Source organism: Acinonyx jubatus, chromosome B3, assembly GCF_027475565.1.
Source record: "Acinonyx jubatus isolate Ajub_Pintada_27869175 chromosome B3, VMU_Ajub_asm_v1.0, whole genome shotgun sequence".
Taxonomy (NCBI): Eukaryota; Metazoa; Chordata; class Mammalia; order Carnivora; family Felidae; genus Acinonyx; species Acinonyx jubatus.
This window is the reverse complement of record NC_069386.1, coordinates 68,799,093-68,826,372: the sequence shown is the minus strand read 5'-3', so window position 1 is coordinate 68,826,372 and position 27,280 is coordinate 68,799,093. Positions and strand designations below refer to the sequence as shown.

The following is a 27,280-nucleotide window of genomic DNA, read 5'->3' as shown; positions in this document are numbered from 1 at the left end:
AACATATAGTGTAATAATGATTTCAGGAATAGAATTTTGTGATTCCTCACTTATGTATAACACCCAGTGCTCATACCAACAAGTGCCTTCCTTAATGCTCCTCTCCCATTTAGCCCATCCCCCCACCCAACACTCCACCAGCAACCCTCAGTTTGTTCTCTTTAAGAGTCTCGTATGGTGTGTCTCCCTGTCTGTTTTTGTCTTATTTTTATTTCCCTTCCCTTATGTTCATCTGTTTGTATCTTAAATTCCACATATGAGTGAAATCGTGGTATTTATCTTTCTCTGACTTATTTTGCTAAGCATAATACACTCTAGTTGTATCCACGTTGTTACAAATGGCAAGATTCCATTCTTTCTGGTTGCCGAGTAATACTCCACTGCATATATATACCACATCTTCTTCATCCATTCATCAGTCGAAGGACATTTGGGCTCTTTCCATACTTTGGTTATTGCCAATAGTGCTTCTATAAACATTGGGATGCCTGTGCCCCTTCAAAACAGCATACTTGTATCCTTTGGGTCATAGAGTAGTTCTATTTTTAATTTTTAGAGGAAGCTCCACAGTTTTTCAGAGTGGCTGCACCAGCTTGCATTCCCACCAGCAGTGCAAAAGAGATCCTCTTTCTCCGCATCCTTGCCAACATCTGTCTGTTGTTGCCTTAGTTGTTAATGTTAGCCATTCTGACAGGTGTGAGGTGGTAGCTCATTGTGGTTTTGATTTGTTTTTCCCTCATGATGAGTGATGTTGAGCATTTTTTTCATGTGTCTGTTAGCCATCTGGATGTCTTCTTTGGAAAAGTGTCTGTTCATTTCTTTTGTCCATTTCTTCACTGGATTATTTGGTTTTTGGGTGTTGAGTTTAATAAGTTCTTTATAAATTTTGGATACTAACCCTTAATCTGATATGTTGTTTGTAAATATCTTCTGCCATTCTGTTGGTTGCCTTTTAGTTTTGCTGATTGTTTCCTTCACTGTGCAGAAGCTCTTTATTTTGATGAGGTCCCAATAGTTCATTTTTGCTTTTGTTTCCAGTGCCTCCAGAGACATGCCAAGTAAGAATTTGCTGTGGTTGAGGTCAAAGATGTTGCTGCCCATTTTCTCCTCTAGGATTTTTACATTTAGGTCTATCATCCATTTTGAGTTTATTTTTGTGCATGGTATAAGAAAGTGGTCCAGGTCCATTCTTCTGCATGTCGCTGTCCAGTTTTCTCAACACCATTTGCTGAAGAGACTGTCTTTTTTCCATTGGATATTCTTTCCTGCTTTGTCAAAGATTAGTTGGCCATAGGTTTGTGGGTTCATTTCTGGGTTCTCTATTCTGTTCCAATGATCTATGTATCTGGTTTTGTGCCAGCACCATGTTTTTCCATGGAATGGGATGTTTTTCCATTTTTTTGTGTCTTCTTCAATTTCTTTCATAAGATCTCTATAGTTTTCAGTGTATAGATTTTTTCCTTCTATAGTTAGGTTTATTCCTAGGTATATTATGGTTTTTGGTGCAATTGTAAATAGGATTGATTCCTTGATTTCTCTTTCTGCTGCTTCATTATTGGTGTATAGAAATGCAACCAATTTCTTACACTGAATTTATGTCCTACGACTTTACTGAAGTCATGGATCAGTTCTAGAAGTTTTTTGGTGGAGTCTTTTGGGTTTTCCACATAAAGAATTGTGTCATCTGAAAAGAGTGAAAGTTTGACTACTTTTTGTTTTTTTTTTAACTTTTTTATATGTTCATGTGTACTATTCCAATTTTCTAAGATTCAATATATATTATTTTTGTTTTTAATTTTTATTATTTTCTCTCATCTATATTCCTTGAGTTTATTTTTGCATTCTTTTCTCACTCCTTAAGTTGCCTGATTACTTCAGGTATTTAAACAAATGAGAGCAATTTAAAGCAATAGATTGCCTCTGAGTGCAGTTTTGGTCATACTACCAAACCCATACACTGGGTTCCCATTATTTTATAAATAGTTTACTATCAATTAAATAAAAGATCTGTTATCAACAGATAATTTTATATTATCAACATTTGACGCATTGTTTTTAGGGCCTCAAAGTTGACTCCTTCTTTCTTTTCTTTCAGGCCACATCACAGTCTTTTCTTCTTTGTGATTCCATGGACCAAGTAAATGGCTCTGTGGTAAATGAATTTGTGTTACTGGGACTTGCACAATCCTTGGGAATGCAGGTTTTGCTTTTTCTTTTCTTCTCTTTATTCTATGCGGGAATTATCTTGGGAAACCTCTTCATTATGTTTACAGTGATTTTTGATTCTCACTTACACTCTCCCATGTATATCCTGCTGGCCAACTTATCATTCATTGACCTGTGCCTTTCATCTACCACAGTTCCTAGGATGATCTCTGATCTTTTCAGTAATTGCAAAATCATCTCCTTCCATAGTTGCATGATACAAATGTTTTTTATTCATGTCATGGGAGGAGTTGAGATGATACTGCTCATAGCCATGGCATATGACAGGTACACAGCAATTTGCAGGCCTCTCCACTACTTAACTATTATGAATCTCAAAATGTGCATGCTTTTGGTAATGACTGCTTGGATCATTGGGGTGATCCATGCTGTGTCTCAGTTTGTTTTTGTCATAAATTTACCTTTCTGTGGCCCTAAAAATGTGGGGAGCTTTTACTGTGATTTTCCTAGGGTTATTAAACTTGCATGCATGGACACTTACAGACTAGAATTTGTGGTCACTGCTAACAGTGGCTTCATATCTATGGGCACCTTCTTTTTCTTAATTGTATCATACATCTTTATTCTGATCACTGTCAGACAATATTCTTCAAAGGATTTATCCAAAGCATTCATCACTTTGTCAGCTCACATCACTGTAGTGGTTTTGTTTTTTGTTCCATGCATGTTTCTCTATGTGTGGCCTTTTCCTACCAAGTCAATGGATACATTTTTTGCCATTGTGGACTTTGTCGTCACTCCTGTCTTAAATCCTGCCATCTATACTTTAAGGAACAGAGATATGAAGGCAGCAATGAGAAGGCTGAGTCGACAAGTTGTAAGTTCTAGAGAGATGTCATAACAGATTTCATTGGTAAGAACGAAAGATGAATGTCATGGACCACCATGAACACCATGGAATATGTACACTTTCATTAATGCCTACAGAAAACTGAGAAGTCTACATAAAAAGAGGTATTGAATCAAAGAACTTCACTTTCAAATAGAATTGCAGTAATTTTTGTTAATTATAAAAACTAAAGTGTTATATATTCCTACCTAACCAATAAACCTAAATTTGTAGTTATCATCAATGACTACATTCAATTTTCATGTAGTTTTTATCTATATATAAATACATACATGGACATATGATTTAGCTTTATTTATCAGTATCTTCATACTGATAATAAGCATCACTGAAAATTAATATTTCTTATGGAAATTATGTGGGTCCAATGGATAAAATATGAGTTTATACAAACCAGCAGACATTAAAAATCAAGAAAGAAACAATTTTCATCCTAATTGAACTTTAAGTTAGATAAGTAGGAAGGCAACACTATGTTACAACTCTTAAGAATTGTTTTCAGCCTTTGTCAAGTATTTTGTACAATGTTACTTTAAAAACAGATTCTAGTATTTTGCATTATGCAAAAATTGTCTATGGTCCCTTTTTTTCCAGAGAAAATTTCTATTGTTCTTGCAGTCTTCCTCAAAGCATTTCTTGATTTACCCTAAAAGAGTATCCACAATTATAAAAGTATTTTGAGGATGTTATTACCTAAAGAAAGGCACCCAACTTAGATCTCAGCTTATTTAATGTACCTGTTAAGCCGGAGTACTCAGGACAAAGAAGATGATTGACATCTTTACTTTTACTTTACTTTTCCAAGTAAAACTTGGAAAGTCAGATGGGTCAAGGAGCAAAAGTGAGAAATCACTTGGATGTATTTCTATGACTGACTTAAGAAACATTAGTTGTGGTGACTCAGCCCAGTTGTAACTTCTGCATTGCAAGTAAAGCTGTTCAATAAAATGATGAATAATGAACGAGATTTTCTTACTATTGGTCAAAGTATTTTTCCTATATTTTATCCAAAATTGGTCATAAATGTCATAAGCTATCCTCTTTTTATAACAACTAAAGTATTACTATTTATTGTATTCTTAATCCATCTGGATTTTTTTATATTTTAAAATCCAATAATACTTTTTTTAAAATAATTTATTGCCAAGTTGGCTAATATAGTGTCTATACAGTGTGCTCTTGGTTCTGGGGATAGATTCCCATGATGTATCGCTTACATACAACACCCAGTGCTAATCCCAACAAGTGTTCTCCTCAATGCCCATCACCCATTTTCCCCTCTCCCCCATCAACCCTCAGTTTGTTCTCTGTATTTAAGAGTCTCTTATTTCCACATCCTTTTTGAGTTAATTTTTGTGAATGGTGTAAGAAAGTGGTCTAGTTTCATTCTTCTGCATGTTGCTGTCCAGTTCTCCCAGCACCATTTGTTAAACAGATTGTCTTTTTTCCATTGGATAATCTTTCCTGCTTTGTCAAAGATTAGTTGGCCATACTTCTGTGGGTCTAGTTCTGGGGTTTCTATTCTATTCCATTGGTCTATGTGTCTTTATTTGTGCCAATACCATGCTGTCTTGATGATTACAGCTTTGTAGTAGAAGCTAAAGATGTGGGAGTGTGATGGGATTGGGATGCCTCCTGCTTTGGTCTCCTTCTCTTGCATTGTTGGTGGGAACGCAAACTGGTGCAGCTGCTCTGGAAAACAGTGTGGAGGTTCCTCAAAAAATTAAAAATAGACCTACCCTATGACCCAGCAGTAGCACTGCTAGGAATTTACCCAAGGGATACAGGAGTACTGATGCATAGGGGCACTTGTACCCCAATGTTTATTGCAGCACAAATTGTGGAAAGAGCCTAAATGTCCATCAACTGATGAATGGATAAAGAAATTGTGGTTCATAGACACAATGGAGTACTACGTGGCAATGAGAAAGAATGAAATATGGCCCTTTGTAGCAATGTGGATGGAACTGGAGAGTGTGATGCTAAGTGAAATAAGCCATACAGAGAAAGACAGATACCATATGTTTTCACTCTTATGTGGATCCTGTGAAACTTAACAGAAATCCATGGGGGAGGGGAAGGACAAAAAAGAAAAAAAAGAGGCTAGAGCAGAAGAGAGAGCCAAAGCATAAGAGACTCTTAAAAACTGAAAACAAACTGAGGGTTGATAGGGGGTGGGAGGGAGGGGAGGGTAGGTGATGGGCATTGAAGAGGGCATTTTTTGGGATGAGCACTGGGTGTTGTATGGAAACCAATTTGACAATAAATTTCATATAATAAAAAAATAAATAAAAATAAAAATGAATTTAAAAAAAGAGTCTCTTATGGTTTACTTCCCTCTCTGTTTGAAACTACTTCTTCCCCTTCCCATCCCCCATGGTCTTCTGTTAAGTTTCTCAAGTTCCACATATGAGTGAAAACATATAATATCTGTCTTTCTATGACTGACTTATTTCACTTAGCAAAACACCCTCTAGTTCCATCTGGATTTTAATTTTGGAACTATCTTACTGGTTTCAACTAGAGTCTATTAAAAAGTCACCTTTAACAGAGAAAGACAAACACCATATGATTTCACTTATATGTGGAATCTAAAACACAAAACAAACAAAAACATAGTCTTAAATACAAGAAAAAAACTGGTGGTTGTCAGAGGGGAGATTGGAGGGGGAATGGGGAAAATAGATAAAGGGGATTCAGATGTACAAACTTCCAGTTACAAAATAAATAAGTCACAGAGATGAAAAGTAAAGCATAGGGAATAAAGTCAATAACATTGTAATAACGTTGTGATGACAGACTGTGACTGAAGTTAGCATGGTGAGCACTGAGTAATGTACATAATTGTCAAATCAATGTGTTATACACCTGAAACTAATATAACATTGTATGTCAATTATACTTCTATTAAAAAAGAGTTTAGGTAAATATAGATACAAGGACATAAAGTTTCATTTGCACAGAGAAAAAAATCACCTTTAGATTTAGTGAGATATTTAAAATACCTAAATGAGCCAAGAAATTGTGACAACAGCTCCTGACTCCAGAAAATTCTGTGTGTTTCCTCAAGGGAAAATCTGAGAGCCTATAAGAGTCTCCGTACTCAAAGTTCAGGCTAGCTATTTCCAGATCTCCTCACACCTGCTCACACCTCCATAAATGGCTCTTCACTGTGTGGTTTACTAAGGAGGACAATTCATACAGACTTTATGCTCTTGAAATTTTATGCTTCAAGAGAAAGTGCAAATAAAAGGAAAATCTGTACTCTTTTTTGCAATAGTCTCTTCCAGTTATGAAGGAGGTAGGTGGAATGATGAAAATGAAGTATATTAGCAGAACTAACAAAAGTGTAGAATTTTATTGACAATGAGATGCTTCTATTATCAGTAAGAGCCCATTTGGCAGAATTTAATTATGCATGTATCTTCAAGAAAAATGGAAGGATTTTGTGAGGTCAGTTTAAATACTTACAAGAGTTAGTATAAATATTAACAAGCATTGCCCTTGTTATGTTAAACAACCTAGTATATGTTATACAAGTGTTATGAGTGTTGAGTCCTTCCCCTGTATCTTCCAGGCTAATATATTCTTTCATCTCTATTTAAGCATCCTTTTTCCCGTAAAGCCCAGATTCGTTGTTCTCTTATTCATTTATTTCCCTCCCTCCCTCCCGCAACCCCAGTGAAATTTGATTTTGGATATTTCTTCCACATGAAGGTACAAATCATACTCTTAGAGCTGTAGAATTTTGTTTTAGAAAGCTTTTGATCCAATAAACTCATTTTTAAACAGGAAAACTAAGGCTTGGATATTTTGAATGACATGCTAAAGTCACACAGTAAATTTGTACTAGAACCCCAAAGTCTCCTGACTTCAATCTCAATGAAACTTATAAAATAAAGATTTTAGGTATTTTTCTTTAAAAAGCGGTAAAAGACATTTAGGACAAACATAATATCCTAAAGTTTGAATTTTAAGTTTAATCTAGTACATAGGGAAAGATTTTATTGTTCATTTGTAGCTGGCTCTTCATGATTACTGTAGCCAATGTATAAGATTCTGGAAAACTCCTTCAATAAACCTAAACTTAATGTTTCAGTTAGAATTAACATAATCCTTCTAAAACCCCTTGCACCATTTTTGAAGAACCAGGTATGATCTTTGAAAGGATTATGTTCATGAAGGATCCCCTGTAAATGAGAATCCTCTATATTCATTCACTCCTCAGGAACATACTCAAGAAATGAAATGTTTTAACTGAGAAATTCCTTTTGCTGAAGAATAACATATATGAATTCTTGTTACCATGGTAGAAAATCTTTTCACTGCAAAAGAGAACCCTTTTGTCAACTATCACCCTTGATATATTTCTTATGGAGATAAAAGTATTGAGTTTGTCCTCTAAGTGAAATGAAATGGTTGCATGTAAGTTAATATCTAAGTTCAATTCTAAATTGAATGCTTTGAAGGGCACCTGGGTGGCTCAGTCACTTAAGCGTCAGACTCTTGGTTTCAGCTCAGGTGGGGATCTCATGGTTCATGCGTTTGAACCCTGCATTGGGTTCTGTGCTGACAGCACAGAGCCTGCTTGGGTTTCTCTCTCCCTCTCTCTCTCTCTCTGCCCCTCCCGGCTTGTGTGTGCTCTCTCTCTTGAAATAAATAAATGAACTTTAAAAAAAAAAAGTAACATACTTTGATTCTTAAGAAACATCCTAACCAGTCACATCACAACAGGAATCCCATCTACTTGATTGTCAATGATTAGTATGATTGTATTTATTACTGTGCTAAGCAGATGGGAAAGGTGTGTTTGTGTCTTTTTTTTACTATTAGACTTCTCTTTTTACTTGGAAATAAAATTATAATTCCTAAGTTTTTATAGGACTTTGAAAACAGTATTATGAAGCATTAGTGGATAGGGCTAAGGAATGGGATTTGGGATAATGACAAGAAAAGTGTAATTTCCAAGGGCTACAGAATAACTGTGATGGGAGAAGTAGTGAAAACAAATACTTCTACTCCCCCAAGAAATTTGGTAAGATTAACCCACTATACTTTCATGCCTCCCTAGCACCCACCAATTTCCACAATTATTCAGAGTAGAATCATTTATATACTCCTTTTTTTAATCTCCCACATCCTGTTGACAAATATCTTGTTTTTACTACCTTAATAATGGCTATCATGTATTGACTATTCACTATTTGTTAGAAATGTATTAAACAATTGCACATAATGCTTTAATAGTTCTTCACTGTCCTCATAATAAAACACAAATCCCTTAGCAGGCATTCCAGAATCCTTTTTCAATTTTATCTCCTATTAAACCCCTTCACATTTTCCCTCATGCAATTTTTTTTTTGCATTTTCCACACCTTTAATTTCACCTCTAAATTACCTTTCTTTTATCCTTTTATTTTCTGCCATTTTATTTTTCTTCCATTTTTCATCTTTAATTTTATTTTGGACTAACTCCTTTTCTTCTAAGCATTTTGGTATCACTAAATGATAAGTATAAATTCCATTCTCTATAAGGCCTTATAATTCTGACCTTCTTTTTTAGAATCCTCATTTATTTAAACTTCTCCTAAGATTGAATTTCTACATCTGTCTTAGCTTTCATGTTTCTATCCAAGCTTCTGAGAAACTATGAAAATTATTTTGGAATTGTGTCCCTCACTCATGCCCCACAGAGTACTAGACTAGTGGAAATTTTGAGAATTTTTGATGCAGTGCATTTGTTTTAAAGATGGGAAAACAAAAGGATGCAGGGAACTGAAATTCAATCATCTTGTTATGAACAAGATGAACAATAACATCTATGCTATTTCTAGAAGTCAAGTAAAATTTGTAAATTATTACCAGGGAAATGGGGTTTCTCTGTGAATCGAAGGCAACAAATATTACTACTAATAATTATCCAAATTCATTTTGTACTTACTAAATACAAAAACTATGCAAAACACTTTACATTTAATACTTCATTTGAAATTCATTATAACCATAAGAAGTGAATATAATTAGTATCTACATTTGTAAAAATGGTAAAAATAAGTCTTAAAGAGTAAGTCCAAGGTCCACAGATTACATTCAAAATTTATACACTATAAATTGCCTCACAGAGCAAAATTGTGAATGAGGATTTGTCTTAGTTTCATAAAGAGGTTTCCAACAACTGTACATAAAATGATTGTGATGGGCTACAAAACCACTAAGAATACTTTTTCAAAAATGTATGCCACAAAAAGTCCTTGTAAATATAAAGATCATATAAGTATGTACTTTATAGCTAAGATACTGTTTTGGAGTTCAAAGGAAAAGGAGATAAACATATGATGGTGATATAGACTTAATCTGGCACAAAAGGTCACATGAACAAAGGAATTTTATTAGAAATAAGCCTAGCATAAGTGCAAATACTGAGAAGACTTGAATAACTGGACTATAAGGCACAGTCAGGGGAGGGGTGTGGAGTAAAATGGTGGGTTTAGATTGTATGCATTTATGTAATAAACCATAGATAGACATTATATGAGTAAGCAGAATGACACAAAATGAGGCTTTGAATTTGAATATAATAATTCTGACTTTCTTCTTACTCTATTCTCTAAGGTAACTACAGAGGCTCTTTCCTGGAATGAATCAATAAATGACACAAATTACTCCATGGTGACTGAGTTCATTTTTCTGGGACTCTCCAATTCTCAGGAATTCCAGATATTCCTACTGGTGTTCTTTTTTATATTCTATGTGGGAATTGTGTTTGGAAACCTTCTTATTGTCATAACTGTGGCTTCTGACTCCCATCTTCACTCTCCCATGTACTTTCTTCTGGCTAACCTCTCACTCATTGACCTATGTCTGTCTTCCGTCACAGCCCCCAAGATGATTGCTGACTTTTTCAGTAAACGCAAAGTCATCTCTTTCAAGGGTTGCCTTGCTCAGATATTTCTCGTTCACTTTTTTGGTGGGAGTGAGTTGGTGATCCTTATAGCCATGGCCTTTGACAGATATGTAGCAATCTGTAAACCTCTTCGCTACTCTACAGTTATGTGTGACCATGTATGTTTTGGCATTGTGACTGCTGCATGGGGAACTGGCTTTCTCCATTCAGTGAGCCAGTTGGCTTTTGCAGTAAACTTACCTTTCTGTGGTCCCAATGAGGTTGATAGCTTTTACTGCGACCTACCTAGGGTTATCAAACTTGCTTGTATAGACACCTATAGATTGGATGTCATGGTCATTGCTAACAGTGGTGTGCTCACTGTGTGTTCTTTTGTTTTCCTAATCATCTCCTATGCTATCATCCTAGTAACCATCCAGCAACGCCCTTCAGACAAGTCGTCCAAGGCTCTGTCCACTCTGACTGCTCACATCACAGTAGTTCTTTTGTTCTTTGGACCATGTATCTTCATTTATGCCTGGCCAGTCCCCATCAAGTCACTAGATAAATCCCTTGCTGTGTTTTATTCTGTGGTCACTCCTCTCTTGAACCCGATTATATACACACTGAGGAACAAAGACATGAAGACTGCAATGAGACGACTGAGTAAATGGAATGTGAATTCTAGTGTAAAATTTTAGATGTCTCCTAACTTTAAGGCTAAACTAAGATAATGACATAAAATAAAGTTGGTGAAGTACTTGGTAAAGCTCATGAAAATCTTACTTTCCATTTCTTAGTAAATGTCAAAGAACTTTCACATAAATTGCCTCAATTCATCCTTTGACAAATTTGTATTTTATATTTTTGGATACAGATACAAAGTTAATATGCTTTCAAAATATTATCTAATTCTCAGAACAATGGCATAAATATGTCAATATTTGTACACTTCTGTGGCTGAGTAGTTCTGAGCATAATAGATGGAAACACAGAAATTAGCCTGGCTTATAATATTTTTATATTTTTATTTGACTCATTTTCCCTAAAAACATCAAGGAAGCAACTTCCATACACCTAACTAAAAAACATGCTTAGTGATGAGGATATTTATGAGCTAATTTTTTTCTTTTTAAATATATGAAATTTATTGTCAAATTGGTTTCCATACAACACCCAGTGCTATGAGCTAACTTTTAAGAGGTTTAGAAAAGAAACTCTTCACACTGTAACAGTCTATAGTTCTTCTGCAATCACTAGAATAACCCATAATCCATGAGATCATTATCAAAAGTGACAGGAAGAGTGAGTCTGACAATGTAAAATTTGCCTTACAGGCACTTGATATCTTGTAGCTTACAATATATCACAAGCAGTAAAAGGCATTTAGAAAGATCCAAGTTCTTTCAACGTGTTGGCACAAAGTATATCAGTTTGATCCATTCACATCATTTTCCATGGTTAACTTTTAGAAACACAGACTTTGAAGTCAAAAAGAGATGGGTCCATCTCTACTTCTGCATTAGTAATCGTGACTGGGCATTAGCTTGTCTAAGCTTCAGTTTCCACATGTGCAACATGAGGATAATAATACCTATATATATGGTTAATATGAGGGATAATAAGACAATAGATATAAATCTATTTTATATCAGATATCATTGCATATAAGATAAATAGTGCATATCAGTGTGCTATTTATAAATTTTTAAATAAATCAATAAATTTATTGATTTATATCAGATAAATAGCACATTTTGTGGCATATTATCAGGATCCCATAAGTATCAGGTACTATTATCATTATTATATAAAGCCTATATATTAACAGGCCAAAAGTTCTCAACCTTTATCTTATCCTGACATACTTGAGGGATATGATATAAACCAATCTTAACAGATGCTCATTTGGGGGACATTGTAGTTGTAAGTATAAGTGTGTGCATGTATGTGCAAGTGTGTATTCATGCTCATACACCCTACCATTCTAGGAACACATGTCAAAAAGTCAAGATAGAAGTAGAGGGAGTATAAATTTTTAAAAAGCTTGGAAAATTATTCTGATAAAGAGCTTCACACTCCAGCAAGAATCACTGAACCATGCTACAATTGAAGATTAAATATAATAAGAAAAGAATGCAGTTTTTCAAATTGTAGCTTAATAAATAAGGAGAGTCAGATGATAAGAGAATTAAAATCATGTTTACCACAGGGGGAAAAAAAGAGAATAGAAATTCCATAAGCAGGTTGAAAACATAAGAAAATGAGCACATGATAATGGCAGTATCTCAAATCAGTGGAGAAAGGAAGGACCTATTAATGTGATGATGGAATAACTGAATAGTAATTTGGGAAAAGATATATTGGACCTATTCTTCATGCCACATGCCAGGACAATTTCTAAGTAAACTGAAGCAGAAATATTTTTTTAACTACACAAATATTAAAAGAAAACATGAGTTATAATTTGTTTGTAATCCATGAATATGATAAAGATTGATAATGTTAACTAAATCAAATTAATGTTTTAAATGCATGATAAAACCATGAACAAAGTAGAGAAGATAAATATGATACCAGGAGAAAGTATTTACAACTCACATGGCAAAGAATAACAGCTGTAATTATAAAGAACTTCTAAAAACACACCAGCAAACAAAAAAATAGACAAAACATATTAATTTACAATTGATATGTAAAGAGGTAAAAATGGCTTAAATACATTTTAAAAAAATCAAGTTCTCGGGGTTGGGTGGCTTAGTCACTTAAGCACCTGACTCTTGATTTCAGCTCAGGTCATGATCTCTAGATTCATGAGTTTGAGCCCCCATCAGGTTCTGCGCTGACAGCATAGAGCCTGGTTGGGATTCTCTCTTTCTCCCTCTCTCACTAAATAAATAAACTCTAAAAAAATGTTCAAGCTTTTTCATGTTAAGATATACACAGCTTAAAACTAAGCTGAAATACCAATTTTGATCTTAAGATATAAAATATCTGACTTCAATATTCAATAATACACCTTACTGGTAAAGATATACATAAAAGGGCCCTCATATGCACTATTGATAAGAATACAAAATGGTGTTACATCTTGGCAATATCTACGAAATATATAATGCTAACTTCTGACCCAATGATCCTAATTCTATTCTAACAATACGTGTACAAAAATGCAAAATAACCCATGAATTTGTTGCAGCATTGTTTTAAATAGCAAAAGATTAAAAAATACTTAAATGAAAATCAGAAAAAAACTGTATAAATTATACATTATGGAACATTGAGTAACTATAAAAATTCGTGAGGAATATCTCCAAATAAGGGCTCTGGGGGAATCTACAAGGTATAAGTTAAATGAAAACAATTAAGTTGGAAAAGAATGTGTCCAGGATGTTAATTTTTATTTTAAAATGGGGATATATATATGTTGGGTTTATATAAATTATATTTATATATTTATTTAATATTATTTAATATATTATAATTAAATTTATTTAATATTATTTAATATTGTTTAATATACTATATATTTATGTAATATTTATAAAAATAAATATATATTTTATAAAGAATTATAGAAATATTTTCAATGGTAAGCAAAAAAAGTAAAAATGGTTTCTTATAGAGAAAGAGAAAACAGGTCAAGGGACAAGGATAAGAGTTAGATTTTTCTGAATATGTCCTATTTTATAGTTTTGACACTGAAATCCTGTAAATGTTTTTACATAATTAAAAATGAAATTAAATCAAAAGAAAAATGTTCTCCTAGGTAAGTCATACAGTGAATATCAAAAAATTTCAAGATTAGCACCTTTAAAAAGTATGTTCTCTGCCTAAAATACAATCAAATTAGAAATCAACAACCAAAAGATATATAGAATAGTAAAATTGGAAAAAAAAATTAGTAGGCCTCTCTCCAAAATAGATATTAAATAATAAACAAATTAAAAGATGCTCAACATCATTAACTGTTAGGGAAATGCAAATTAAAACCCCATTAAGATACCATTTCACATACACACTAGAAAGGCTCTAATCAAAAAGACAGATTATAACAAGTGCTAGCAAAGATGAGAAAAAAATAGAACCCTCATACATAAGTGGGAATGTAAAATGCACCTGCTTTACAAAAGACTTTAAATGTAAACAGACTAAAGACTCCAATCAAAAGACAGAGTGGAGTCACTGAGTTACCTAAATCTATTCTCCTGCTGCATGATTCTTCTTTTGTTCAGCTTCACTATTTGCCATTATTTTGTCTTCTATGTCACTAATTCATTCCTCTGATTCTTCCAGCCTAGTGTTCATTGCATCAAGCCTGTTTTTAATCTCATTTATTATATTTTCATCTCTGATTGATTCATTTTTACCTCTATTATCTCTGTGGTAAGGGTCTCCCTCATGTCTTCTACTCTTTTCTCAAGCCCAGTGAATATCCTTATGATGGTTGCTTTAAATTCTCTATTAGGCATGTCACTTAAATCTCTAGCTATGGACTTCTCTTTTTCTTTCATCTGGGAAAAATGCCTCGGTCTTGGCATTTTGTCTAAGTCTCTGCCTTCTTCCTTGTGTTAGGAAAGCCAATTATGTCTCCTTCTCCTAAAAGTAAGGGCCTTATGAAGAAGTCATGTAGTTCCCAGGGCCTGGAGCTTCAGGGAGTGTCTCCAGTGTGTGCTGTGTGCAAACTACTATTGTGTTTTGGCTGCTGTCTCCTTCAGGCCAGTTATCTGCAGAGGCTCTCCTTGCCTACAGTGGGCTCTATTTGGTCCCTGCCCTGAATGTAGTGACTCTTAACTGGGTGTGCTCTGGTCTGCTTGTGAAATGAGACTTGTCACCAACTCCACTGGAACTGAGGCACTGCAAAACACTACTGGGCATTACCCAACGAACACAAAAAAGTTAACTTAAACGGATACATGCACCCATTTGTTTATAACAGATTATCTACAACAGCCAAATTATGGGAACAACCCAAGTGTCCACCTACTGATGAATGGATAAAGAAGATGTGGTATATATACACAATGAAATATTATTCTGCCATAAAAAGAATGAAATCTTGCCATTTGCTCCATGGATGGAGCTAGAGAGCATTATGCTAAAGGAAATAATTCAGTCAGAGAAAGACAATGATTTCACTTATATGTGGAATTTAAGAAATAAAACAAGTGAGAAAATGGGGGAAAAAGAGAGAAAGAGGTAAAGCAAGAAAGAGATTCTTAACTATAGAGAACAAACTGATGATTACCAGAGAGGAGGTAGCTAGTAGAATGAGTGAAATAGGTGATGAGGATTAAGGAGTGCACCTGTTGCGATGAGCAATGGGTGCTGTATAAAAGTGTTGAATCACTGTATTGTACACCTGAAACTAATATTATACTGTATATTAACTAACTGGAATTTAAATAAAAACTTTAGGGGTGTCTGGGTGGCTCAGTCAGTTCAGCGTCTGACTCTTGGTTTTGGCTCAGGTCACAATCTCGTGGTTTGTGGTTTTGAGCCCCACATCAGGCTCTGCACTGACAGTGTGGAGACTGCTTGGAATTCTTTCTCTCTCCCTCTCTATAACCCTCCCCACTCATCTTCTCTCTCAAAATAAATAAATAAACTAAATTAACTAATTAAAACTTTTTTAAAAGGCCACCTACTAAATGGGAGAAGATATTTGCAAATGATATATCTTATAAGGGGTTGATATCCTAAATATATGAAGAACTTATGCAACTCAACATAAAAACAAAGCAATCCAATTAAAAAATGGGAAGAGAATCTGAATACACGTTTTCCAAAGAAGAAATACAGATGGGAAAAGAAACATGAAAAGGTGCTTAACATTACTACTTAAGGAAATACAAATCAAAACGACAATGAGATGACACCTCACATTAGAATGGCTTAGAATAAAAAGACAAGAAATAACATGTATTGGTGAGCAAGTGGAATAAAAGCAAACTTCATGAAGTATTGGTGGTAATGTAACTGGTGCAACCACCAGGGAAAACAGTATGGAGTTTCCTCAAAAAATTAAAAATAGGAATATCATATGATCCAATATTTCCACTACTAGGTATTTATCCAAAAACAAAAACACTAATTCAAAAATACAAATGTATCCCAATGTTTATTGCAACATTATTTACCATAGTCAAGATATGGAAGTAACCCAGTGTCCATTAATAGGTGAATGGATAAAGAATATGCAGTGTATGTACACAATGGAATATTAGGCACAAGAAAAAATGAAATCTTGCCATTTGAGCATGTATGGATGTAGAGGGTATTAAGCTACATGAAATAAGTCAGTCAGAGAAAGACAAATACAATATGATTTCATTTATATGTGGAATCTAACAAACAAAACAAATGAGCATACAAACAAACAACAGACTCTTAAATACAGGGGACAAACTGGTGGTTGTTAGAGGAGAAGTGGGTTGATGGATGGCCAAAATGAATAAAGAGGATTAAAGAGTACAAACTTCCAGCTATAAAAAAAATAAGTCACAGAGATGTAAAGTACAGCATAGGAATATAGTCAATAATATTGTAATAACATATATGGCGACAGATGGTGACTACGTTTATTGTGATAAACACTGAGTATAGTTTTTTAATTACTATGCTGTACATTTAAAACTAATAAAACATTTTATGTCCACTAATTTCAATAATAAAAAAGGATATGTATATTTTTTTATGTTATATAAGATTAACATGAAAAAAACAGCAAAAGGGGCATCTGGTGGTTCAGTCATTTAAGCTCAGGTTATGATCCACAGTTGTGGGATTTAGCCCTGAATCAGGCTCTGTGCTGAGTGTGGAGCTGCTTAAGATTCTTTATCTCCCCCTCTCTCTGCTCCTTCCCTGCTCACACACTCTCTCTTTCTCACTCTCAAAAGAACAGAAGGGGAAGGGGAAGGGAAGAAGAGGAAGAAGAGGAAAAAGAGAAAGAAGAGGAAGAAGAAGAAGGAGGAGGAGGAGAAGAAGAAGGGAAGGAGAGGAGATGAGAGGAAAGAAAGAGAAGGGAAGGGAAGGGAAGGGAAGGGAAGGGAAGGGAAGGGAAGGGAAGGGAAGGGAAGGGAAGGGAAGGGGTAGAGGGGAGGGGAGAGGAGGCAAAAGACAAAAAAGAAAAAAAAAAACAGCTTTCCACATGGAAAAACCATAAATTGGATTTCACCACATACTATATACTGAAATGAATTGAAGACAGATTAAAGGTGTAAAACATCATAAACAAGACTTTAACTTTTGGATTTTTAAAAATTTTTTAAATGTTTATTATTTATTTTTGAGAGAGAGAGAGAGAGACAGAGAGAGGAGTGGGGGAGGGGCAGAGAGAGAGGGAGACATAGAATCTGCAGCAGGATCCAGGCTCTGAGCTGTCAGCACAGAGCCCAACACAGGGCTTGAAATCACAAACAATGAGATCATGACCAGAGCCAACGTCAGACACTTAACTGACTGAGCCACCCAAATGCCCCGGTATAACTTTTGGATTCTGATTGATCTTCATATAATGGCAGCCACATAAATCTGTCCATAAATATCATGCACAAAAGATGTAAAATTGAAAACAATTACAAAGGAAACCACATATACCATGCCCTATCATTGCTAGGAGATAGGAAAAACCATAAATTTCAAATTGTGTGTGAGTAAAGAAATAAACCACAAATTCCAGCTGCGATGCTATTGGAGTGTCCGCCACCACTTGAAGCTATGGATGCAGAGAAGAGAAGAAGCTTAAATGCAAAAGGTGTGGAGGACATAATAATGTCTCTAAAAAGAATGTCCGTTACTAAATGCTAAAAATATGGGAGATTAGAATGGCTATTAAACGGAAAAGTGTGGGAAGTTATGTAAATCCCTTCTGGAATCATTTAAAAACTCAAAGTTTTCTGGTAACCAATTCTTAAACATGATGTATTTTCCTGATTAAGTTACATAAAAACGTTTACCTTAAATGGCCATACATAAAGTTTTGATTACCAAATGTGACACATCAACAACAGAAAAAAGAACAAAAACAGTACATAGAAAGTCATGAAGAGGAGAGAACAATAATGATCTTTGTTTTTTCAGAATTATACCAGAAATCTTTCTCTCCTCCAAAAAGTCAATCAGTCAATACAAACACAGTCTTGCTTTTTCTTTTAAACTCCTGTGCTTCTGTGAGTGCTCTGGATTCAGAGTGACTGCTAAGCCTATTTTCATATCTGATTGGATTTCTTTCTTTTTTAAGGCTGAATAATATTTCAGGGTATGTATTTTTTTTTTCAATTCTCATTTATTTTTGGCTCTTGGGGCAATGTTATCTTGTGTATGTATTTCTTTATCCATTCATTCATCCATGGACATTTAGGTTTTTTCCTATCTTGGTTATTGTAAATAATGCTACAGTGAACATGGAAATGCAGACACATATTCAAGATCCTGATTCTACTCCTATGGATAAACGTCCAGAAGAGGAAATGCTGTACCATATGGTAGTTACATTTTTAAATTTTTGAAAATTTCCATAATGTTTTCTGTAATGAGTGTACCAATTTACTTCCCACTAATAGTGTAACAGGATCCCCTTTTCTCCACATCCTCACCAACATTTGTTTTCTTTTGTTTTTTAAAAGTATCCATACTAACAGGTGAAAGGTGAAATTATTTCACTTTCGTTTTAATTTGTGTTTCTCTGAGGATTAGTGACGTTGAGCACATCTCATATTTGCTGGCTATTGGTAGGACTTCTTTGGGAAAATGTCCGTTCAGGTTCTTTGCCCATTTTGTAATGAAGTTATTTGCTATTTTGCTATTGAGTTGTATGAGTTCTCTATATATTTTGGATATACAGACTTGATACATTTTATATTTCTAGGAATTTATCCATTTCTTGTTAGGTCTTCCAAGTTGTTGCCTATAATTGTTTACAGTAGTCTCAATATCCTATGTATTCTTGTAGTATCAGTTTTAAAGTCTCCTTTCTTTCACTTATAATTTTATTTATCTCAATCTTCTCTATTTTTTTATTAGTTTAGCAAAAAATTTGTCTAGTTTTTTATCCTTCCAAAAACAAATTCAGTTTTCATAATCTTTTCTTTGGTTTCTATACTACTTACTTTTGCACTATTTTATTTCCTTCCTTCTGCTAGCTTTTGGTTTAGTTATTATTTTTCTAGGTCTTTGAAATGTAATGTTAGATTGTTTGAAAACTTTATTTTTCTTAACTATCTGTTGTTATAAGATTTTAGAAATATTTTTGCTGTATCCTATGACTTTTGTATGCTCTATTTCCATTTTTGTTTGTCTAATATATTTCCCTTTTTATTTCTTGTTTGGCGCAATGATATTTCAAGAGTGTGTTGTTTAGGGGTGCCCGGGTGGCTCAGTCGGTTAAGCGTCCGACTTCATCTCAGGTCATGATCTCATGGTCTGTGGGTTCAAGCCCAGCATTGGGCTCTGTGCTGACAGCTCGGAGCCTGGAGCCTGCTTCTGATTCTGTGTCTCCCTCTCTTTCTGCCCCTCTCCTGCTCACACTGTCTCTGTCTCTCAAAAGTAAATAAATGTAGGGGCGCCTGGGTGGCTCGGGGTTAAGCGTCCGACTTCGGCTCAGGTCATGATCTCACGGTCCGTGAGTTCGAGCCCCGCGTCGGGCTCTGCGCTGACAGCTCAGAGCCTGGAGCCTGCTTCAGTTCTGTGTCTCCCTCTCTCTCTGCCCCTCCCCTGTTCATGCTCTGTCTCTCTCTGTGTCAAAAATAAATAAACGTTAAAAAAATTTAAAAAAAAAGTAAATAAATGTAGAAAAAAAAATTTTTTAAGAGTGTGTTGTTTAATTTTCACATATTTGTTAATTTTCCAGCTTTATATTGTTATTGATTTCTCCTTTCACACCGTTTTGACCAGAAAATATACTACATGTTATTTCAATCTTTTTAAATTTGTTAAGATTTGTTTTATACCAAAAAAATGATCTATTTTGGAATATGTTCCATGTGCACTTTAGAAAAATGTGTATTTTGCCACTTTTGGATAAAAGTTTCTCTAGATAGCACTGGGTGTTGTATGTCAGTGATGAACCCCGGGAATCTATATCAAAACCCAAGAGCACACTTTACACACTGTGTGTTAGCCAATTTGACAGTAAATTATTTAAAAAAAAAAAAGCAACTTTTTTTTTAGATGCCTTTTAGATCCATTTAGTCTTAGATCCATTTACTGTTTCCTTATTGATTTATAGCTGCATGATCTAAAGCTTAGTTTTAGTGTTGTTGAAATTGGGGTACTGATGGCCTCCACTATTATTGTGTTGCTATGTATTTATCCATTCAATTCTATTAATATTTGCCTTACATATGTATGTAGTCTGATATTGGGTACATATAGAGTTTTTATATCTTTTTGATGAAGTGATCCTTGTATCATTATACAGTGACCTTCTTTGTGTCTTGTAACAGTTTCTGACTTAAAGTCTATTTTTCTGATATAAGGATAAATAACCCTCTCTCTTTTGGTTACTATTTGTATAAATATCTTTATCCTTTCCTTCCCTTCTGCCTGCATGTGTTCTTAAAGGTAAAGTTGAGTTTCTTATAGGTAGAGTTAGATAAAAAATGAATATAGTTGGATCTTCATTTTTCTAAAAAATCCATTTAGCCATTCTGTGCCTTTGATTGGATAATTTAGTCCATTTACATTAGAGAACTTACTGCCGATGTGTTCCTTGTTTTATAGGAAACTTACTATAAAACACTTACTGCCAATGTGTTCTGTTTTATAGTTTCTTCCCCTTTCTTCCTCTCTTGCTAACTTCCTTTGTGACTTGATTTTTGTACTGGTTTGCATCAGTTGTTTTTTCTTTTTTTTTTTTAAGTTTATTCATTTTGAGAGAAAGAGAGAGAGAGAAAGAGAGAATGCATGCAAGCAAGGGAGGGAAAGAGAAAGAGGGAGAAAGAATCCCAGGTAGGCTCTGTGCTATAAGTGCTGAGCCTCTTGTGGGGCTTGATCTCACAGAGATCGCGACCTGAGCTAAAATCAAGAGTCCAACGCTCAACCCACTGAACCACCCAGGTGCCCCAATTTTGTTTCAATTCTTTTCTCTTTATCTTTTGTGTCTCTACCACACAACATACACCTCTTCTCAAGTGCACATGGGACACACACAAAACCTGATTATTAATTCTCAAAGAAAATATAAATGTCACAAAGTAGAAATATTACAAAAAGTATTTTCTGATAATAATGAAATAAATCTAGAATTTAAAATAAAATTGAGAAACAAAAGGCCCCACCATCTTGAAATTTGGAAACCTGCACTTAACACTAAGAAAGGACGTACAGGCAAAAACATTTAAAAGTCACAGAATTAAAGAATGAATTAAGTTGCCAAATAAAAAATTAAAAAGAAAGCAAAAATAATACAAACTATAAGAAAGAAAACAAACAAGATAAAAGTAGAAACTAATAAATAACCAAAAATAGTCTATCAAAGCAATAAAAAAAATCTTATTTTTAGAAAAAATTACAATGTAGACAAACCATAACTAATCAAAGATAAAAAGGGATGAAGACACATGTAAATAATAAATGCTAAGTGGAATTATTATCTGATAAACAGCAAATTAAAAAAAATCACTAAATACAGTGGTGCTACATGGGTGGAGGCAGGAGGCAAGGAAGATTACAGAAGTCAAAAGTATACAAGGAGAGTACCCAGCCTCGGGCATCTGGCTGGCCCCTCTTGTTTTTACTAGCTTTTCTTCTCAGTGGAAACTTCAGACACCAAACAAAACAAAGAATACAGAAATTATACAGATAGTATAGAAGTCACTAAACAACAATAAAAAAACCCACCTATATCCCACAGAAATTAACAAAAACAAATCCTGAGGAGACAGAATGTGATTTCCAGAGTTACTAAATTATAATATCCAAAATGTACACTTAAAAAAAAAAAAACAAGTGTGTAAATTTTTTAAAAAAATATATGCCCCATGTACAAGAGAAATAAACAGAATCTATCCCTGAGAAAGCACAGATATTGGACTTACTACAAAAAAAGTTTTAAAAAACTTTTAAATAAGCTCAAAGAGAAAACAAAAACAAAAACAAACAAAAAACAACCAAGAGAATGATGGATGAACAAATCAGGATATCAACGAAGATACGGAAATTATAAAAAGGAACCAAACTGCAGCTAAAAAATATAACAACTGAAACAAAAGGTCCTGGAAGAAGTGACTATCCACATGCAAAAGAATTGCATCTCTACCTCACATCATATACAAAATGTAATGAAAACTGCATCATTGACTTAAATACAAGAGCTAAAACCATAACACTCCTAGAAGAAAATACAGATATAACTCATGGCCTTGGACGGGCAGTAAGTTCTTAGATATGACACCAATGTGGAAACATAAAATTTTGGACTTTATCAAATTATAAGCTTTTGTGTAATTATATTATCAAAATTGGACTTTATCAAAATTACAAACTTTTGTGCAACAAAGGACATTATCAAGTAAGTGAGAATACAACCTAGGGAATAAGAGGAACATTTATTAACCACATCTCTGACAAGGCTCTAGCATCCAGAATATAGAAAAAAACAATTACAACACAGCAAGAAAAAAAGATAAACTACCCAATTTTTAAATGGACAAAGGACTTAATAGGCATTTCTTCAAAGTAGATATACAAGTAGCTAAGAAGCACATGAAAAGATGCTCAACATTAACAGTTGTTAGGGAAATGCACATCAAAATCATAAGAAACCACTTCATACCCACCATGAGGCCATTTAATAAAAGGAAAATCATCACTGTTGGCAAAACGTGGAGAAATTAGAATTCTTATACACTACTTATGGGAATGTAAACTGATGCAGACATATTGGAAATTTTTTTTTCCAGTTTCTCAAAATGTTAAAAACAGAGTTAGCATATGACCCAGCAATTCCACTCCTAGGTATATACCTCCAAGAAGTGAAAAAAAAGTTCTAAAAAATTTATACACACGTTTACAGCCACACTCATCACAACAGACAGCGGAAGTTATCCAAATATTCATCAACAGATGAATAAACAAAATGCAGCATATACAAACAATAGAATATTACTCAACCACAAGAAGGAATAAAGTACTGATTCGTTCTACAATGCTGATAAACCTCAACAATATGTTGAGTGAAAGAAGCCAGATATAAAAGCTGACTTGTTGTATGATTCCATTTACATGAAATATCCAGAATAGGTAAATCCACACACACAGAAAACAGATGGGTAGTTTCCAGGATCTGGGGGAAAGACAAAATGGGGAATAATAGCTTAATGGTATGTTTTCTTTTTATTATTATTATTATGAAATTTATTGTCAAATTGGTTTCCATACAACACCCAGTGCTCATCCCAACAGGTGCCCTCAATACCCATCACCCACCCCCCCTCCCTCCCACCCCCCATAAACCCTCAGTTTGTTCTCAGTTTTTAGGAGTCTGTTATGTTTTGGCTCCCTCCCTCTGTAACCATTTTTTTTCTTCCCCTTCCCCATGGTCTTCTGTTAAGTTTCTGTAGCCGCTCTGGAAAACGGTGTGGAGGTTCCTCAAAAAATTAAAAATAGACCTACCCTATGACCCAGCAGTAGCACTGCTAGGAATTTCCCAAGGGATACAGGAGTACTGATGCATAGGGCCACTTGTACCCCAATGTTTATAGCAGCACTTTCAACAATAGCCAAATTATGGAAAGAGCCTAAATGTCCATCAACTGATGAATGGATAAAGAAATTGTGGTTTATATACACAATGGAATACTACGTGGCAATGAGAAAGAATGAAATATGGCCTTTTGTAGCAACATGGATGGAACTGGAGTGTGTTATGCTAAGTGAAATAAGTCACACAGAGAAGGACAGATTCAATGGTATGTTTTCTTAATGGATAAAAATATTTTAGCACTAAGAAGAGTGATTGTGCAACTTGTGAATGTACAAAATACCACTGGATTATTCACTTCAAAATGATAAATTTTACATTATGCAGATTTAACCTCAATTTTAAAAAGGCAAAAGATATAAATACTCTGAAAACAGATAAAAATATAGCCACTTGCCTGGCTTCCTCCCCCAGAAGACTTGCTCACACCACATCTTCCAACTCGTAAGTTTTGTGGAGCCTTGCTTCCAGTGGTAGTGGCAACAGGTCTCATTTCATAAGCAGACCAGTGCACACCTGGTTAAAATATGTCACATTCAGGCCAGGGACCAAACACTGTGTACAACAGGCAAAGAGCCTCCACAAACAACTGGTCTAAAGGATAAAGTGGCCAGGACAAAACAGCAGAGTACATGTAGCACACACTAGAGACTCTCCCAGAAGTGCCAGGCACTGGGGAACAAGGGACACTACACAGCAGGGCACTATGGGACCTCTTCCTTTATAAGGCCATCACTCTCAAGAACAGAAGACATAGCTGACCTTCCTAACCACAAACAGGCAGAAACTTAGACAAAAAGAAAAGACAGAGAAATTTACCCCAAATGAAAACAGAATAAGGCCACAGCCAGAGAACTAACAAAATAGATATAAGTAACAATAGCAGGAGATTTTTCAACAGAAAATTTCCAAGCCAGAGGGTATGGCATGATATATTCAAAGTACTGAATGGGAAAATCTGAAGCCCAGAATACTCTTTCTCACAAGCCTATTAAGAGAAGGAGACACAAAGAGTTTCCCAGGGCATAAAGCAACTGTATTTTCAGGGAGTCCAAACTACTCAGAAAATTTCTGTCTGCTACATAATTCTCCCCTATACAAAGAGTTACACAAGATACTGCCATAATAAAAGCAGTTAATTAATAGCACTAATTGTGCTTGGGTAGTGACCAAGTTCAACTCAGAGACTTGGTGTTGCCAGCCAGAAATGAGTCTGTTATGAGAATTGTCTCCTAGAATCACATTGGTTTCTAAAGAAAGTAAGAAGAAAAGTGGTTAATGAGTCACCTAGGGGGTGACATCTGTTTTTGTAAATCACCATCTCCTTCCCCTACTAAAATTTGGTTTTTGTTTTTATCTAACCATCTATCTATCTATCTATCTATCTATCTATCTATCTATCATCTATCTATCTACCTACCTACCTACCTATCTGCCTCTTTATATTTTGCCATGAAGGCAAAAGAAAGCTCTTGAAAAACAAGGAAAGCAAATAAAAAATATAACAGGAAGGGGATAATTGCATCAACAATTGTAGCGTTGCAATGTCCCTCAGCCTTTGAGTAACTTCTTCTAACAGTATAAACCAAGAGGTTCTGACAGATCAGCCTCATTCTATATTATTCTAGCTTTGGGTCTAAGTTTGTAGTCAACCAAATAAATCAAACTGTTAGGGTTAATCCAAGCCATCTGAGCTAACATATTAAATACAGAATCATTGTTTAGTGTACTAATATCATTAAATATGGCCAATCCAACATTTTATTCCTTCCATCCAAGTCAAACACTCTTAGGATCCATTCCCATATATAACGTTCCAGGTGTCTATTGATACAGATATGTAAAATCTTACAGTTATTTTGGTGTATACTGCATCTAGTCATGGATTCCATTTTGCCCCTGACTCATCGGAGCTTTCTGGGACTTGAGCCTGACTATAGGACTAGGAACAATGTGAAGAGGTGGGAACAGGCACTGGTAATTGTCAGCAGTCCCCCTCTGGTAACCAACTCAGAAGAGGTCATTATAGTTTTCAGACAAGCACAGACAAATCTCTTCATATAGAGAAAAGAAAAGATGCTCCCACCAGTAAATGAGGATTGAAAGATGTTCTGGTTTCTGAGTTTGTGTTGCTGGGACTTTCTACATCTTGGGAGACTAAAGTTTTTCTCATGTTGACATTCTCCTTGATCTATTTAGGGATCGTCCCAGGAAATTTCTTCATTTTCTTTCTGGTATTTTTTTTTTATTCCCATTTACATTTTCCTGTGTACTTTCTTCTGGCCAACCAGTCCCTCATTGATGTGGACTTTTCTTTACCACAGTTCCCAAGATGATTATAGACTTTTTTAATGAATGCAAGATTTCTTTGCAAAGTTTCAGGGCACAGACATGCTTCATCCACATAATGGGCAGAGTGGAGATGGTGTTAGTTATAGCCATAGCGTCTGACAGGTACATGGCAATCTGTAAACCTCTTCAGTACCTGGATATCATGAACCCTAAAATACATGTTTCATTTGTAACTACTTGGTGGGTAACTGTGGTGAACTACTTATGTCTCCATTTGTTTTCGTTACAAACGTGTGCTTTTGTGGTTATATTAGAAGTAAAAACCTTCTATTATAACTTTTCCAGAATCATCAAACTTGCATGCAGAGATGGAGCCAAGTTTGAATTTATTATGGCTGCCAATAATAACATCATGAGCATGGGCACCTTCTTTTTACTAATCCTTTCCTATATCCTTATTTTGGTCACTGTCTGGAAATGTTCTCAGAAAGACTTACCCAAGGTATTTGTCACTCTGTCAGCTCACATCACTGTGTTGACTCAGTTTTTTACCTTACTCATGTTTCTTTTTTTGTTTTGTTTTTTTGTTTTTTGACCATAATCACCGTCTGGTTTATTTATTTTTTTAATATGAAATTTATTGTCAAACTTGTTTCCATACAACACCCAGTGATCATCCCAACAGGTGCCCTCCTCAATGCCCATCACCCACTTTCCCCTCCCTCCCACCCCCCATCAACCCTCTGTTTATTCTGTGGCCTTTCCCCACTTCTTCAAGTGATAAATACCTGTTCATTGTATTGACTCACTATAGTATTGACTTTGCTATCACCTCTGTCTTTAATCCTTCCATCTATCTATACATAATAGAACAAAGACATAAAAGTAGCAATAAAAAGATTGAATGAGCAGGAACATGTCAGATTTTGCTGACTGAATGTGACTCTGGAGCTCTAAAACTATACATCCACTAAGTATTCACTTTGGATACTTCTGACATTTAACATGACCATATCTGAACATAATATCTATATCACTGAACAGATTCCTACTACTAGAGCATTTATTCATAACCTCTACTACCATGGGAAATGTGAATCCACCATGATATGGGTTATTTTAACAGAGAGTATCACTATCTACTAAATAATACTTACGATTGAAATTGTGATCATTTTGACAGAAGACGGACATAATGACATCTCTTCTGCTTCCCAAAGATTTGCAAATGAAATGCAAACACACTTTGGAGAATGTCAGGAATCATTACATCAAATATACACAGGACTAGTAATTCTAATTATTCAGGCTGTGTTCCCTCAGAAGA

The 27,280-nt window shown here is 34.8% G+C and overlaps 3 protein-coding genes across 3 annotated transcripts; all 3 read left to right on the top strand.

Moving 5' to 3' along the window:
- Positions 1-2,128: 2,128 nt before the first annotated feature.
- On the top strand, positions 2,129-3,067 carry LOC106969858 (olfactory receptor 4F6-like). The gene has a single exon (XM_015066386.1). The coding sequence runs from the start codon at positions 2,129-2,131 to the stop codon at positions 3,065-3,067; it is 939 nt and encodes a 312-aa protein (XP_014921872.1).
- A 6,329-nt stretch (positions 3,068-9,396) lies between these two features.
- LOC106969857 (olfactory receptor 4F4) lies at positions 9,397-10,660 on the top strand. Its single transcript, XM_015066385.2, has one exon. It carries the CDS (start codon positions 9,743-9,745, stop codon positions 10,658-10,660), a length of 918 nt encoding a protein of 305 aa, XP_014921871.1. The 5' UTR covers positions 9,397-9,742.
- A 6,985-nt stretch (positions 10,661-17,645) lies between these two features.
- LOC106969809 (olfactory receptor 4F21-like) lies at positions 17,646-26,574 on the top strand. The gene is given in 3 exon segments (XM_053225090.1): positions 17,646-17,715; positions 25,768-25,974; positions 25,977-26,574. Coding segments are annotated over 3 exon segments (849 nt in total). The 3' UTR covers positions 26,549-26,574.
- Positions 26,575-27,280: the final 706 nt, after the last annotated feature.

Excerpts from the sequence above, each read along its gene's own strand:
- LOC106969857 (XM_015066385.2), top strand. The coding sequence starts at position 9,743 with ATGGTGACTGAGTTCATTTTTCTGGGACTCTCCAATTCTCAGGAATTC.
- LOC106969858 (XM_015066386.1), top strand. The coding sequence starts at position 2,129 with ATGGACCAAGTAAATGGCTCTGTGGTAAATGAATTTGTGTTACTGGGA.